The sequence below is a fragment of the Schistocerca americana genome, chromosome 1 (assembly GCF_021461395.2).
Source record: "Schistocerca americana isolate TAMUIC-IGC-003095 chromosome 1, iqSchAmer2.1, whole genome shotgun sequence".
Lineage (NCBI taxonomy): Eukaryota > Metazoa > Arthropoda > Insecta > Orthoptera > Acrididae > Schistocerca > Schistocerca americana.
The window spans coordinates 183,527,685-183,542,792 of NC_060119.1; the positions used below are offsets into that span (position 1 = coordinate 183,527,685).

At 37.3% G+C, this 15,108-nt stretch overlaps 1 protein-coding gene across 2 annotated transcripts in view; it reads right to left on the reverse strand.

Moving 5' to 3' along the window:
* Positions 1-15,108, reverse strand: part of LOC124547635 (organic cation transporter protein-like) — a 155,398-nt gene that overhangs the window by 70,316 nt on the left and 69,974 nt on the right. For both annotated transcript variants that reach the window (XM_047125228.1, XM_047125158.1), the window contains 2 exons: positions 11,119-11,289; positions 4,684-4,912 (listed from right to left, as the gene is read on the reverse strand). In XM_047125228.1, coding sequence (XP_046981184.1) covers positions 4,684-4,912; positions 11,119-11,261 — 372 coding nt within the window. In that variant the 5' untranslated portion in view covers positions 11,262-11,289. The remainder of the gene's footprint in view (positions 1-4,683; positions 4,913-11,118; positions 11,290-15,108) is intronic.

The window sequence follows — 15,108 nt, forward strand, 5'->3', positions numbered from 1 at the left end:
TCCCTTTACATAAATGGAATCATATCTTAACAAAAGAAAACAGGAGGTCACATTAATAATGATGTCACAGCAATAAGATTATCTTCAGTGAGGCAAAAATTTAATTATAGTGTCCCGCACAGTTCACAGCAGTTTGTCTGCTCCTGTTCTTGACGAAGATAAATGGTTTTCTGAGGACACTGGAGAACTCCTGAAAAACCATGATGTTTGCTGATGACCCAAGTATACTGATAAAAGGCCCAAAGACGTCCATACCAGACACAGCCCAGAGAACTGTATTCATGGCAAATAGCTTATTTTTTATGCTGTTTGTACACAGAGCTACTCATAAGAAATGAAATGAAACTGGTAGATGGTCTAAATTGATGACAGGTTGTCAAATGGCTGGAAATGCACTTCTACACAGGTACTACTTGAGTATCTTTCTCGTTACACTTAATATGAGGATTTTTCAGAAGTTATACATAACATAATGGTAGTAAATAAAGATTTGTGATTTACATTTACCGTAGCACATACTACAACCAACATATCATGTTAAAACTTAACTTTTTCCTTTCGATAAGAGTGTATATTATCTGCATTTATCATAAATTAAAACTATTTTTGAGTTGAAACTTCCTGGCAGATTAAAACTGTGTGCAGGACTGAGACTCAAACTCAAGACCTTTGCCTTTCGCTGCAGATTGAAAATTTCATTATATTTTTGAGTTTATCAACAACTATTACCTCAAAAAAGTTTCAGAAAATTAATAACACTCATCCCAGGTTTTTCTGTTGCTTTAATAGAAATCTTATTTTGTGTACTGATAGTTTCAGTTTTTAAAATGGAATTAAAAATATTTTTAGCTTAACAGATCCAGGAGCTATAAGAGAATCAGAAACCTTATATTATTAAAGTTACTTGTTTACAGTCCCACTGTGAACGCTGTTCTCGGAATGTAGGATGAGATATGTGATGTTCATAAGCAGCTGTGAAACACTGCAGCTACTGTCAGGCTGGAAGCTGCTGCAAATGGGTATGTTGAGAGAGCTACCAAGAGTCGTGTATCAGAGATATGTAAGGTGCCTTATAGCCTTCCTTTTCTGTGCATCCTGTCTCCTCTGCAAGAAGTACAAGATCTGACATTACTTGTCCACTTGACTGTCAGTGCTGTGGCAGTGGTAGGACTAACTGCTAGGTACTGGAGAGACTGGAACTTTGGAGAATTAAGATTGTTACACCCATTCGCCTAACCAACAAATCAGAGGTGCTGTCTTCCAATGAAACCAAAACTGAGCTAGTGATGAGACTTGCTTCACCTGTTGGGAAACTGATGTGTCCTGTGTCAAGAGGAGCCAAATGCAAAAGGGTAGAAGGTTTATTAATTATCAGAAGTTCAATCATGTGACAAATAATGGTATCGATTAGAGAAATGGCAGAAAGAGACTAGAATTACCAGCAGTTGCACACAGTGTGTATGCCCGCAGGCCTCTTTCAACACATTAAAGAGGCTATTCTGGCAGTAACTAAGGGTGCTGGGTGCAACCAACTGCATATTTTGGCATATATGGGAATAGATGGTGCTTGTCATCTGGGATATGAGGTGATACTTGGATCATTCTAGTGATTGGCTGAGAATGTTGAGAAAATTAGCCTCATTCACCGAGTTCAATGTAGCTTACAATTTTTAGCATTTGCCCCAGAACTGATTTTGACTCCCTGGTTCTGAATCAAGTGGAAGCCTTGAAACAGTGACTTTGGAGGTCCTGTGGCAAGCTAGCTTGGACTCCCTAAATCTGAACTATAGGGTTGAGAAGTGTAAGGTCTCCCTAAATGGGTCAGGTATGCACTACACACCTGCTGTCCAGGTAGTTGACTGTGTGTGGGGTACATGCAACAGTTTTTTTTAGATTAGGTGATTCCAAATTGAGTATAGATAACAATAGTTGTAGAAGATCCACTACAGCTAATATAAGATCCAAAGAAATGCCCCATAGAAGTGAGAGTTTAAAAATATTTGTGTTTACCTGCCAAAGCATTCACAACAATATGTCATAGTTTTAAGTGCTCCTAAACAGCAGTTGAGCTCACCTAATACTAGGCACAGAAAGTTTGTTTAAACCAGAAACTGAAATTGATTTTTGGAGAAAATTTTAGTGTATATAGAAAGAAAATGCTACTTGGAAATGGGGAGTGTTAGTCACAGTAGATAAGAAACTCAAATCCACTGCGACAGAAATTGAAGCAGTGTGTGAGATTGTTTAGGCAAGACTCAGTGCCAAGGGCAGGCATAAACTTACAGTTGGATTCTCTGTCAGCAATCAGACTCACCTCCAGATGTAACTGTAAAACTAAGTTCACTAGTTCCTAAGTTCCTAAGCTGTCATCATTAGAGAAGATTTCACTCACCCAAGAATCAATTGGGAAAACTACAGTTTTATACGTATCAGGCATTACAAGACATATAAAATTTTACAAAATATGTTCTCTGAGAACTATCAAGAAGAGAGAGTTTGGAAACCCACACATGATGGAAATATATTTGTGATAGTGGCAACTAATAGAGCTGACCTCTTTGAGGATGTTGAAACTGGTAGCAGTGAAAATGATTATCAAAGTACAAAGGACAACAAAACAAGTAGAAGAATTTACATGTTCAGCAAACATGATGTCACATCTCAATAAGGAACTTGAAATATTCAGCTCTGGTGAGGAAGGTATAGAAGAACTGTAGCTTAGGTTTGAAACAATAGTTGACCATGCACTTCATACATATGTATCTAGTAGAACAATTCTTCATGGGAGAAACTCTCCATGGTATACTGCGACTGCAAGAAAACTTGATGTTCTCTGTTCCTTAGATTGATATTATTTTGGCAAAGCCCTCACAAAGACATTGAAGAGTCCTAGGGCTCTGCGGAGCACATTTTGAGTACTGCTGCCAAACTCAAAGTAAAAGCTAGTACAAATTATGCAATTATTGGTGCAGGTAAGTTAGACATACGTTAGAAGAGGTGTAGATGGTACCTGTCTAAAAGGCAAGATCAGTGAATAACAGATTGGTTGCCAGTGGTTACATGTGCACAACTCTTGTCTATTATGAAATGTTCTCTACTTGTGCTAGTTTTTATGTGAAAGTTGCTTATCAGAAGTACTCTTGTTTTATCTCTAGGAAAAGAATGAACAACATGTTAACACCTTTCCTCTGATGTCAATTTTTTTGTTTCACATTAATCATCTGCTCTGTTAGTCCCCTTCTTGATATTTCTTTTTTACACAAGGTAATGAGATTCTTTGCTTTATAGGTTACTTATGTGATTGCTTTCACCTAAGGGCCAGTTCAAGAACATTTTTCCATGCATACCCTGTATCCATTTGGTGCTGCCCATCCCCTCCCCCACCCCACCTCCTCCCCCACCCCTCCCCCATTTTTCCATACAAGCAATGTGTCATTTGGCACCCATACCCTTCCCTCCTTCCACCATATGTTAGTTACCATTCCTACGGCTCTTGGTAAGACCTTCAAAAATAAATCTATGTCTAGCGAGTGTAGAAACTGATTACTTTTCCAACAAATTACGATACAATCTGTGTTCAAATATTGTACTAGAGGCACCTTTGGCACTCCTCTCATCTTGATGCCCCAAGTGGTCACTTGTGTCACTTGATCCTTAAACAGGCCACGAATCATCCCAATATAGAGGTTAAACTTTGTACCACAGATCGGAAATACACCCACTTAAATTGAAAGGGATGCATCGACTTCAGATTAAGTATAGCATCTGAACAGTACAGCCTACAGTGGACAGCATAATCTTGTTTACTACCTTGTTTGCATATAGTAAGAGCTAAGAAATAAATTCTGCTATTTTTCTCTATTTGTAACGTTTTTCAATTTTAATGTGAAGCACATGTAACTTCTCAATAGCTCTGTTAATCTGATTGTGACTCCATTCCACAACATGACTGAATGGTCAAATATTTTTTTCCTTAATTTTTGGGCATGGGCTGAAAAACAAAGTTTACAAATTGCTGAGTAATGGCTAAAAATTTTAGAGAATTTGCAAATACTGTATCCTGCAGTTTCACCCATAAGAGCAGAAATATGTTTACTGGTATATCACATTTGCCTCTCCTGGCTTGTTCACTTACTGAAATGCTGTAGACTTCCTTTTGATGAATTACTATGTAATGTAGTCAACTGCATGTAGATATACAATGATGTCAGTTTGAGTTAGCAATTTAATTTTAGTATTATACTAGTGCCTGTTCCTTTTGTTTTAAACAGAACATCTCATGGTAACTTTCTAAGGAAACAAAGTGGCAATGATACCATTTGTGTGACCTAAGGCTGGAAAAATAAAATAACAGAATGTTGTTATTTATACTTCATTGAACCCAACAGGTATAGGAAGAAGCTCCTCAAATTAATGTATGTAGGCAAAAAGCTATACATGCTGAAAGAGCGCCAAAGTACAGGTCCCATGAAGATCATAATCAACTGGCAACCTCAATCTTTCAAATCTTTCCTTCATAGGAATATACAGATTAAGAAAGAAAGGGGAAGTTATGAGATGTCTAATAGCTAGGTCAAAATTTCTCATTATCCGTGGTATGAAGGATGATTGTTGGATGGGGGTTTTGGGACTAATTTTTTTGTTTTAAATAATAAAGAATGAAAGTTAATCCTTTATTTTTACCTCCATTATTGTACTGCTCGTATAAATACTTTTGTCATATATCCACTGAGTGCAGGTCACACTTTCATTAGATGGTCTACCACTGCGAAAATAATCTTCTGTGTAATTTGCAGCCAACATCTGACATGATGAAAAAGCATATTCCCTCTCATCCCATGGGTATGACATATTCAGTATTTCTGGAGGTAGAGTGTACGATGCTGTTTCATTCTCAAATGGCAGCTGACACCTGAAAAAAATATCTTTAGATATCAGTACCAAAGTAGAAATTCTCTAAGATATCATTAGAATACAAAGAATTGTAATAGAAAAAACTATCAAAAACATAAAAATTTAAAAAAAGTTAATAAAACAATGGAAAACCCCGGATGGAATGTAACAATATTTTAGAAGAAAAGTTGCTACTCACCATATAGCAGAGATGCTGAGTTGCATATAGGCACAAGAAAAAGTTAAATAAGTTAATGATTCATAAAAGGTGAAAGAATATGAAAAGCTGAAACTGGACCTTTCAATTAAAACCAGTCTCAAATTATTCTTGGAAATGTATTTGTTAGTACCAATAATGCATAATGACATTATATTCCATTATATTTTGGCCAATACACCTAAAGAAAATAAAGCATTTAATCAGCAGAAATGAGCAGTACAAATATTTTGTGTTGTAGATATTGTAATATCTCCTTGCACAGGCCTTTTTGAAAAATCTTGGAATTCTTATATTCACTTCTCAGTTCATTTACTCCATAATTTCAAGTATTACTGACAATAAGAAGAGGTTTTAGCTGATCTGTGATTTGCATAATCACAATGCAAGGCATAAAATATAATACCCCATACCTTATTGTTTATGATGTAAAGTGGAGTTATGTGCTCAGGATCATAGGTTTTAAAAAAGCTCCTCTCTAACGTAATGTAAATACAATTGTTTTCACACTTTGGGTGCTATTTCAGGGCCAGGATACTGCTTAGGTCCAGAGTGCCCATAGACCTGGATCGCCACATGTATATCTGGTAAACTAGCTAAAGAAATGCTTATAATTTGAAAACATGGAATGCAAGCAAGCAAGTAAGTAACACATTTGCTTACTTGTTATAGTGTAGAATTTGGTTAATTGTTAATTTTAGTTGGGTGCAATTGTTAATGTTGGAGGTCAAGACTGCTGTATGGTTATGTTTCGCATCAGTAATTGTACAAGTTGGCATTGCTCTGGTTGTCATTTGTCATCATTGTGTGCATTAGCTCTTAAATGCAGGCTGCTCAACACGCTGAGTGGCATGAAGCTAAGTGCGTTGAGTCCATGATACGATGTTTTTAGGTACTTCCATTATTTATTACATTTTTAGCAATACAGAAAATAATTTATGAAAATTATGAATGCTGCAAGTCAAAAACGAAGTTGGGTTGTAGTGTTGGGGTTGGGGGGGGGGGGGGGGGGCACTTAGGAAGAAGCAGAATGCTGAAAAGTATTTGGCATATGGCACCTCAGTCTGAAAATATGGCTCTTGTGATCTTTGTGTTTTTGCAGCACTCAGTGTTACATAAATCTAGTCTAGTTAGCAAGAAAATTGTTTCAGTCTCAGAGTCAGATACAGAGGCTTATAGTATATTGAGTGTAGTATGAAAAGAGTTTTTATTTGTGGTATGAGCAGAGCAACTAGTGAACAGAAAGGTAACAGAAAGGTTTGGTGCGTCACTTCATAAATTTTAAGACACAGGCTCTACTTGCTATCCTTGGTCAAACAGGGAGCAGGCAGCCTGTGCGGACCACTGTCTCTGTTACATGCTGTGGCACCATCACCAAACAAGAGGTGGTAGATTCTGTGCAGAATACCGTGGCCAGTAGATGCGTAGATGACAGGGCACATGTGGGTGCTGTGGGCAGGCACTGCAGGGGGAATGCCGAACACGGGAGGGGAAGTGCAGTTCTAAACTGAAGCTTTCACTCGTATTAAGTGGGGCCCCTCCACATCCACACTTGCATAGTGATTATTCAAGAAGATCCATCACCTCTGCTTTGGTTAGCATCTAAAAAGTATTCAGCTGAACTGCAGCAATTTGTTTTCACCTGACATGGTAACCATTTGTAACTTTAAGAGAAGCATCACGAGTGGTGAATTTTGAGTAAAACCTACACATTCTTCTTGTTGCCATGTCAAAATCCACTTATTTAGCCAAAACGTAGTAGAGTTTATATAGTATCACTTTTACAGTATCACCTTTACGGTATCACCTCACTAACACATTGTACATATATAATTATGAGAGAATGCTGAAACAGTGGTTTATTAAGTGAGAAAATGATGAAAATGCACATCCCCAGCCAAAATAGACATGCAATCTCTTCACTTAGGTTGTCCAAAACCCATGGCAATTCTCATTTAACTAGTGATCAATGGTCCTTAAAAATTACATTCTTTCATCAGAAAAGTCTGTAGTTAGTGGAATAACATGGCAGATAATGAAGTTTTGCATAATAACCATACAGAAATATACTGTCCTCTTTACAGGCTATTATTTGCCAATATCTCATTTCAGTACCTCACACTCTTTATAAAATATAAGGTATGTTGTGGATATTTTATTCTGGCTTTATCACTGGCATGGCATGATCACAAATGAGTGTGCTATGTCAGATCAATTTTGTCAAGACTGGTAAAAGACAGAGATTTCCATACAAGTCTAAAGAAAAATTCAATATGTTGGCTAAATTTCATAAGTAGTAACGTGTTATGTGATATGCACCCAATGCAAAATCATTGGAACCCCTATTTTTCATTGCAAACTTTTTTGAATTTTGCAGAGTGTCTTACTGCCATGTAAATATCACAATATCTAATGAAATGATGGGCACATCATCATGAACCTGACATACAAAGCTACAAGTATAGCAAATTTTTTTTAACATAAAAGCTATTGTAAAATCATTTAAGAAAGATTGCAGGATGTACACCTTGATTGTGTCATCACTGACCGGCCAAAAGATGGCAGACAGTGTTGGGCTCATCTGCTGAATAAATGAATGATCTTGTCCAGCACTTTGGATGAAAACTGGTCACTGTGCATCAGCATCATATCCTGTGCAGACTCTAGCCTCCTTGCCCATGGAAGGCAGCTGATAGATTATTGATTTAGTATGTGCAAATGTATTTTTGTACCATAAGAATACTGTGAACACAAAAATGTGATAAGAAATGTGTCTGTAGGATGGGTGGCCAGCGAGCTGACACTTGAACTGAGTGGGTGACTTTTTACGTCTGTGGCAGACTAAACAAGAAAGTGACGTCTTCCTTTCAACAATAATCCCTGGGAATGAAACTTAGGTCCACCAACATCAACTAGGAATGAAGATAGTGAGTAAAGTATCTAGTCATTCCTCACCACACAAACTGGAAGTTTCAAATACAGCCAACAGCAGGGAAGATTATTCTGAATTTTTTTGCATCATATTGCAAGCATTATATTTCACAATGAACCACTATCATTAGTGCATCACACTCAGACCTCCTAAAAAATCTTCACCAAGCAACTGAATGAAATCACATGGATTGCTGTCTATGGCATTCTGTTGCAGCATGGTATCCACGGACCCATATGACTTGTAGAAGAGTTGCAACAATCAATCACTCATCTGGAGTACGAGTGTCTTCAACATTGTGCAAACTTAACAAACCTTTCGCCAAGTCATTTTCACATATTTGGACAACTTAAATAAGTGCTGGATGGTAATAAGATCCATTCTGATGAAGAGGTACAGCATACTGTGTAGAAACACCTAAATGGATTTATTTTGGAAATTCGAACACCTTTTAAGTTTTGCAACATATACTAAAACTTATTTTAAAATTTATAGTTTGAATCTTGCCTTTTAATTAATTGCTACTCTATTTTTCTTTATTTAGCTTTTTTATGCTGAAAAAGGATTCACAGTGCAATTTTCCTTCAATCCCCTGTCTACCTGGGCTTCACATTTACTATTTCCTCTCTCAAATGATTGAGGAACTGCTCTGAAAATTCTAAAATCTCAAGATTCGGTATCAGTATTTTTAATTTTTTATTTGTAATCTGTCAACAATTTTTGTTTCTGTTTTAGCTGATAAGTAAACATTTCTTTTCTGTGTGCAGCAATGTTAATTATTGACTTATATTGGATATGAAATAAACCGATATAAATTCCCTTGATACCACATTTGTTGTATGATAATAACATATTTATTGTTGTGGAAAAAGAGAATTTATTTCTTTATTTTTTTAATGTCTTTCTTCCTTTATGACCTTACCTGAAAGTCATTGTGGTCATACATCTGATTATCAAAATCATTAGATGACCCCATATGCTACTATATGTTTCATCATAAAATACATATGCAAATAAAAATGACATTGCTTTACTATTGATTTCAGAACAGGTACTTAGTCTGGTGAATCATGAGGAAAAGGGGTCAGGAGCAGTATTTGTGATCTGGGAACAGCTAATCAGTCTGATCAATCCCTGGGAAAAGGAGGTAGGAAGCAGGCGTGGTGATTTGGGAACAGCTACTCAGTCTGGTAAGTCTCTGGGATAAGGTAGCAGGGAGCAGGAGGGAGGGTTTGGGAAGGATGGCTGATGGCATGGAGGGAGGCAACAGGTGTGATAGGAATGTGACACTGGCACTGGCACCGATTAGTTCATGTAGCACACAAAGAAGATGACATTGACTGGCGGATTTGCAGGGGGTGGCAGGTTGTGAAGCAGCTGTTGAAACCTAGCTTGATGTGCTCAAGGGCATATTTCAACATTTGGTGGCCAACTCTGCTCTTGGTCACAATTTGGCAGTGACCATTCATTTGGGTGGAGAGTTGACTGGCAGCTACACCCACATAAAATGCTGCACAGAAATTGAGGCACAACTGCTATATGATATGGTTGCTTTCACAGGTAACCCTGCTTCAGTTGGATAGAATGAGGCTGTGATGGGACAGGAATAGTATGTGCTGGGTGAGTATATCAGACAGACGAGTGATATCACAAGGGATTGGGAGTGTGTGTGGCACAAGGATGGACCAGGATATTGTGTAGATTGGGTAGATAATGGAATACCATATCAGGAAGGATGAGAATGATTGTGGTCAGGATGTTCCACATTTCTGGGCCGTATGATAAATAGTTGAAGCCCTGGCAAAGGATATGGTTCACTTGTTCTCGTCTGTGATTATACTGAGGGATGAGGGGGATGCTCTTTTGCAACTGGTTTTTGGTGGAGGGGATTTGAGGTCTGTGAGGATATGGTACAAAAACATTTTCTGTGGATTAGGTTTGTAAAATAGTGCCTTCCTACAGATGCCTTAGTGTAACCTTCTGCACACTGGTCAACGGAATTCTCATCACGCCAGCTTTGCCATCATTGGGTGGCCCATCTGTATGAGTGTGATTTTTGGTATGTAATTGGTGACAGTTGTCAAAATGCAGGTAATGTTGATTATAAGTGGGCTTTATATAGACAAAAGTAAAGATGGAGCCACCAGAAAAGTGTAAAGATGGAGCCACCAGAAAAGTGGAGGTCAATATCCACGTAGGTAGCATGTCGGGCTGAGAAAGCAAATGAGAGAGGTGTTGAGGCTATGGAGGATTAAGGATAGAGTGTCTTGGAACTTGTTCAACATCTTTTGGGAGGCTATGAAGGTTTTCTTCAAATGGCCCATAAAAAGATTGACAGAGGATGGTGTCATGCTGTTGAATAGTGGTAAGAGCTGGGAGAGGCAAGGTTCAATGTTGGGTTTAGGCTGGCTTTTGCTCGAGGGACTGGGGGCCAAAACATTTTCCCTGATTTCCTGTGGGAAAAGGATATGGGTTCATGGAGAGTAACATAAGGATACTGCGCTACTTACTATAGTTCAAAAAAGAATTCATCCAAAAGCTAGTGAAGATTTCAGTCTGTGCCTGTTGATGGCTCAACTCCTCTACTATTCAGTGAGTTGTTAACTTTAGTCCTAAGTTATTTACAGTCTACCAGAACTTTCCATTGCCACTATTAATTAACTATTTTCATATAATTACAATTGTTTTACTATGAACTGTAGTTCATGAAATCTGCATCACAATGAATTGACTAATTTCATTTATTATTATCTCATCTGATTTGTTTCTATGATTTATTGTGAGTTGATGTTTCCCTACCCTGATTTGCACACACTAGTGAGTTTTATACAAATATTAAAATATCATATAGAAAATGCTTTCCTAATGCTCTCCAAACTATTGTTTATTTGATCATGAACTGTCTTTTGGCTTCTTACAACATTGTCACCAGACAAAGGCCTAAGAATTCAAAAGTTACTTCATAACCTCATAAATAATATTTTGCAGAACACCAAGAAAGTGTTTCCTGTTTAATATTGTTGTCATGTTCTGTCAAGCACTGGAAAATTCAATTAAACATCAAAATAGTACATACCGATAATTCACACTAGCTTGCAAAAAAACTCCTACAAGTTTATGTAGAGCTCCTGTAACTGCTGTCAAGCACAGAAGCACATAGATTCTCTTCTGATAGCGACCAAAGTGTCCAAGATATGGAAACAGGTTTTCAAAAGCCATAACTGTTTATTGTAGCTTGCAGATAAATCTGTAATCAAATGAACATATTTACAACGTAATTGAAATGCAAACACTAATTAACAGAGAAGAAAATTACAAAATTTTGTGAGGAGTTGAGTACTGAATATTGCACTCAGATGCAGATTAATTGTTCAGAATGTAAACTCAGGAATTAAAGACTGGCCTGTTAAAATTCTCTCACCCAGAACCCCACTTAAAGCTGAAATAATGGAAAGTATTATTAGCTTCTGAATAAAAGCATCAGGCTAAGATTCATGAGTTGGATGCTGAATGTTCAGTTCTTCACACAATATCTCTCTCCTGACTTTGATAATCTATTCTTGTCTCTAACTTTTTCAATTCTTTTCCCTTTACAAAACTTGTTTTTCCCCACTGTCTATTAAAAAAGGTACTGTAATTCTAAAACCTGAACACATAGTATGTGTTTTTTGCTGGTGTCATTATGATCATGCTCTTGGAAAATATTATTATTTCTTCAAAATAACCTTTTCTCATGTGAGACAGTCTACTATGAAAGAATCAGATGGATGACACAAGATAAGCAATGTGGAATTTTAAGAATAACTTAAATACTGTCAACAAGCAAATCTTAATCTTAACCTTTCAGCGAGAAAGATGTGACAAACTTCCTTTAATCTGGAGACACTAAACCACAATAAGTTTATACATTTCAATTTTATTTCTGTGTCTCCTTTAGTTAATATTTTAACTAAGGCAAAAGAGTAATCATAAACAAACTTGAATGCAGAATGATAATACCATTTGAAATACAATATGATGTGCTATGAAGAGAAAAGGGTACTTTAATCTGTAATACAGAAATTAAGGAATACTATAAATATATCTTAGTAGCAAAGAGTATACAATAAGGACAACATCTTGTTATGTCAAAGAATAAATTTAATACCATCTGGAACCATTATTGAATTGCAAACAACCACAGTACTATTTGAGAGTCTACTTATCTGCAACACAGTGAACTTTTGTCACTTTGGCTGGAACTTATTGCTCAGGACAGTCACCAAATACAAACGTAATTGCAGTACATTGCATCTACATAAATTGGACATACATTTTATGAGAAACATGGTCATCACACATTAAACTATACAGCAAGCATCACTTCACTGTTTCAGCATTATATAAGCCAGAAGTGAATAGAGGATGTCATATGTATGGGAAAGAATGAAATAAAAATACACTACCTAAAGCAAAGCAGACGATCCTGTAAGTTTTAGTCAAGGTGCCTTTACATTACAGCATTTAACAAAAGAAGTTCTGGGAGCATTCTACCCAGTTTGGTTTAATTAAAGCCCTCGATTCTTTGGTTGATTCTGGTGTAGAATTTTCTATTGCCTCGGCGACTGAATCCATACACAATTATGTGTTATGCTTTGAAGGAGAGGTGGACTTAGTGTGGCAGTGCACAGTGTGATGAAACCTTTCATGAATTGGTCTCTAGAACTACTGTTAAGTACCAGTTATTCTTAATACCAGTTGAAATTACTAACAGCCAGGATCACAGTGGTGCCATAGTTATTGCTGCAAAAACCTTTATGATCTAGCAAGTTATTACAGATTCCGAATATGAAAATATCTACAGGGTGTAATAAAAATTGAAAGGCAAATTATTCACATGTAGATGAAGAAATTATGTTATATGAATATGGGTCTAGAAATGCTTTGTTCCCATGTTACAGCTCAATTTTATCCAGCTCATAAATCATGGGAAACAGACAAGAACAGAACATTAGAGTCATGGGGAACATGCACTCATGGTGACATAAGTTTGTGTTTTGCACCACCGATGACTATTTTACATGTCCATGTTGCCATGTGACATATGTCAGTTCTTGTTTACAGGGAAAATCAATTGTTCCAGTAATCAGTATGGCCTTTGCAAGCACACGGATTACTACACAGAGTTAATCACAGACTTGGCTTGTGCAATGGCAGTGTATAGAAATGCAGAAATGGCAGATGCCCATTTGAAGTATGGCTTAGGTGATGGCAACAGTGCTCACACTCAACATTTGAACCAGGAGAGATTTCCAGAATGTCTGAAGCCATTGATCATTGTCTTAGGGAACATGAGGAATATAAGACTGATACTTGTGACTGGCAGAGGAATAGAAGGATGAGGACACATAATGGGAGGAGGCAATAGTTCATGCTGTTGACAACAAAACTAGTGTCAGTACAAGACAAGTAGCTGCAATGCTGAATGTTGACCAAATGACTATCTGGCGAGTGATACATGAGGACCAGCTGTATCTGTACCATTTACAGTGTGTGCAGACACTATTAACAGCTGATTTTCCTTCACGGGTACTCTTCTGTGAGTGGTTTATTCAACAAAGTGTCAACCCTAATTTTAGTGCAAAAGTACTGTTCATAGATGAGGCATAGTTTCAATCAGGTAAGATTGTTAATTTTCACAATTGGCACATATGGACAGATGTCAGTCCTCACACAACTGTTGAAGCAAGTCATCAACAAGGATTTTATGCCAATGTTTGGGCAGGCTTTGTTGGTGACTGCTTGGTAGGGCCTTATTTTCTTCCACTGAGGCTCAATGGACAAAGTTATCATAATTTCATAGAGAATATTCTACTTTATCTGTCAGCAGATGTGCCTTTAGCTATATAACAGAAAATGTACTTCATGCACAGTGGACCACCCCCTCAGTTATGTGTTAATGTCTGTTGACTTCTAAGTAACACGTGTGGTGACAGATTGACAGAGAAAGATGCACCACTTGCCTGTCTTTATTTGTGGGGGTTCTTGTGTATGGAACCCCAGTGCAAGATGTTCAGAGTCTCCATGCCTGTGTTATTATGGAAAGATGCAAAGCCATATGCAATACTCCAGGGATACATCAGCACATCTGAGATTCACTATGATGTTGGGTTGATACGTATTTCAATGCCCATAGGAGGCATATCGAACATCTCCTGTGAGAAAGAGTTGCATGCGCTATGCTGCTGTGTTCTGTTCATGTGTGTTTCCCATAATTAATGAGTTGGAGAAAATGAGTTGTAACATGGAAACAAAGCATTTGTATGCTATGTTCATGTAACATAATTTCTTTGTGTGAGAAATGTCTCCTGCAATTTGTGCTGTACATTTTTGTTACATGCTGTATAAAAGGAAAAGGGAAACACTACCTAGCATTTGGAAGTAAGTGTCCCTTCATTGGAGATGGGAGAGGGCTACATTGAGGAGGGGTAAAATGGAAGGGCAGGTTACTCAGACCCACCTGAATGAGGACAAGAGTAAACAAAGAAGAAGGGTGAGGTGCTGGAGAAAGTAGGTCAGATATGATACATTGGTAAGTATTGTACAAGCTTCAGTCCAGATGACATGGACAGAGTGAGAAGAAAAGATAGATTAAAGCAAAGAGAAATGAATTGTGCAGTTAAGTATTAGAATGGAAAAAAGACTTTACTGTAAGCAGAGGTGTGTCAAACATAGTAATTAGATGCTTTTATATGACTCCTGTCTATGGAGTTAGAATGGCAGAATGTTTCCAAAAACACACACAGCATATTCAACATAAATTTCCTGGTCATGCTATTATAATAGTGGAAGACTTCAACTTTTCAACTACTGAATAGCAGAGTCACATGAATAAAAAAAATCCAAGTGTCACTGACAGGTATGTAAAACTGCTCTGACTGTCTTTTCTGAAAATTAGTTTCAGCAGTTAAAGACTCCACTCGTGAGGGCTAAAATTTAGGTCTAGTAGAGGCTGGACCCAAGGTTTTTGATTCAGTTATTGTATAGGAGGTAACCAGTGACTATACGGTTGTTGTAGCATTGGTGG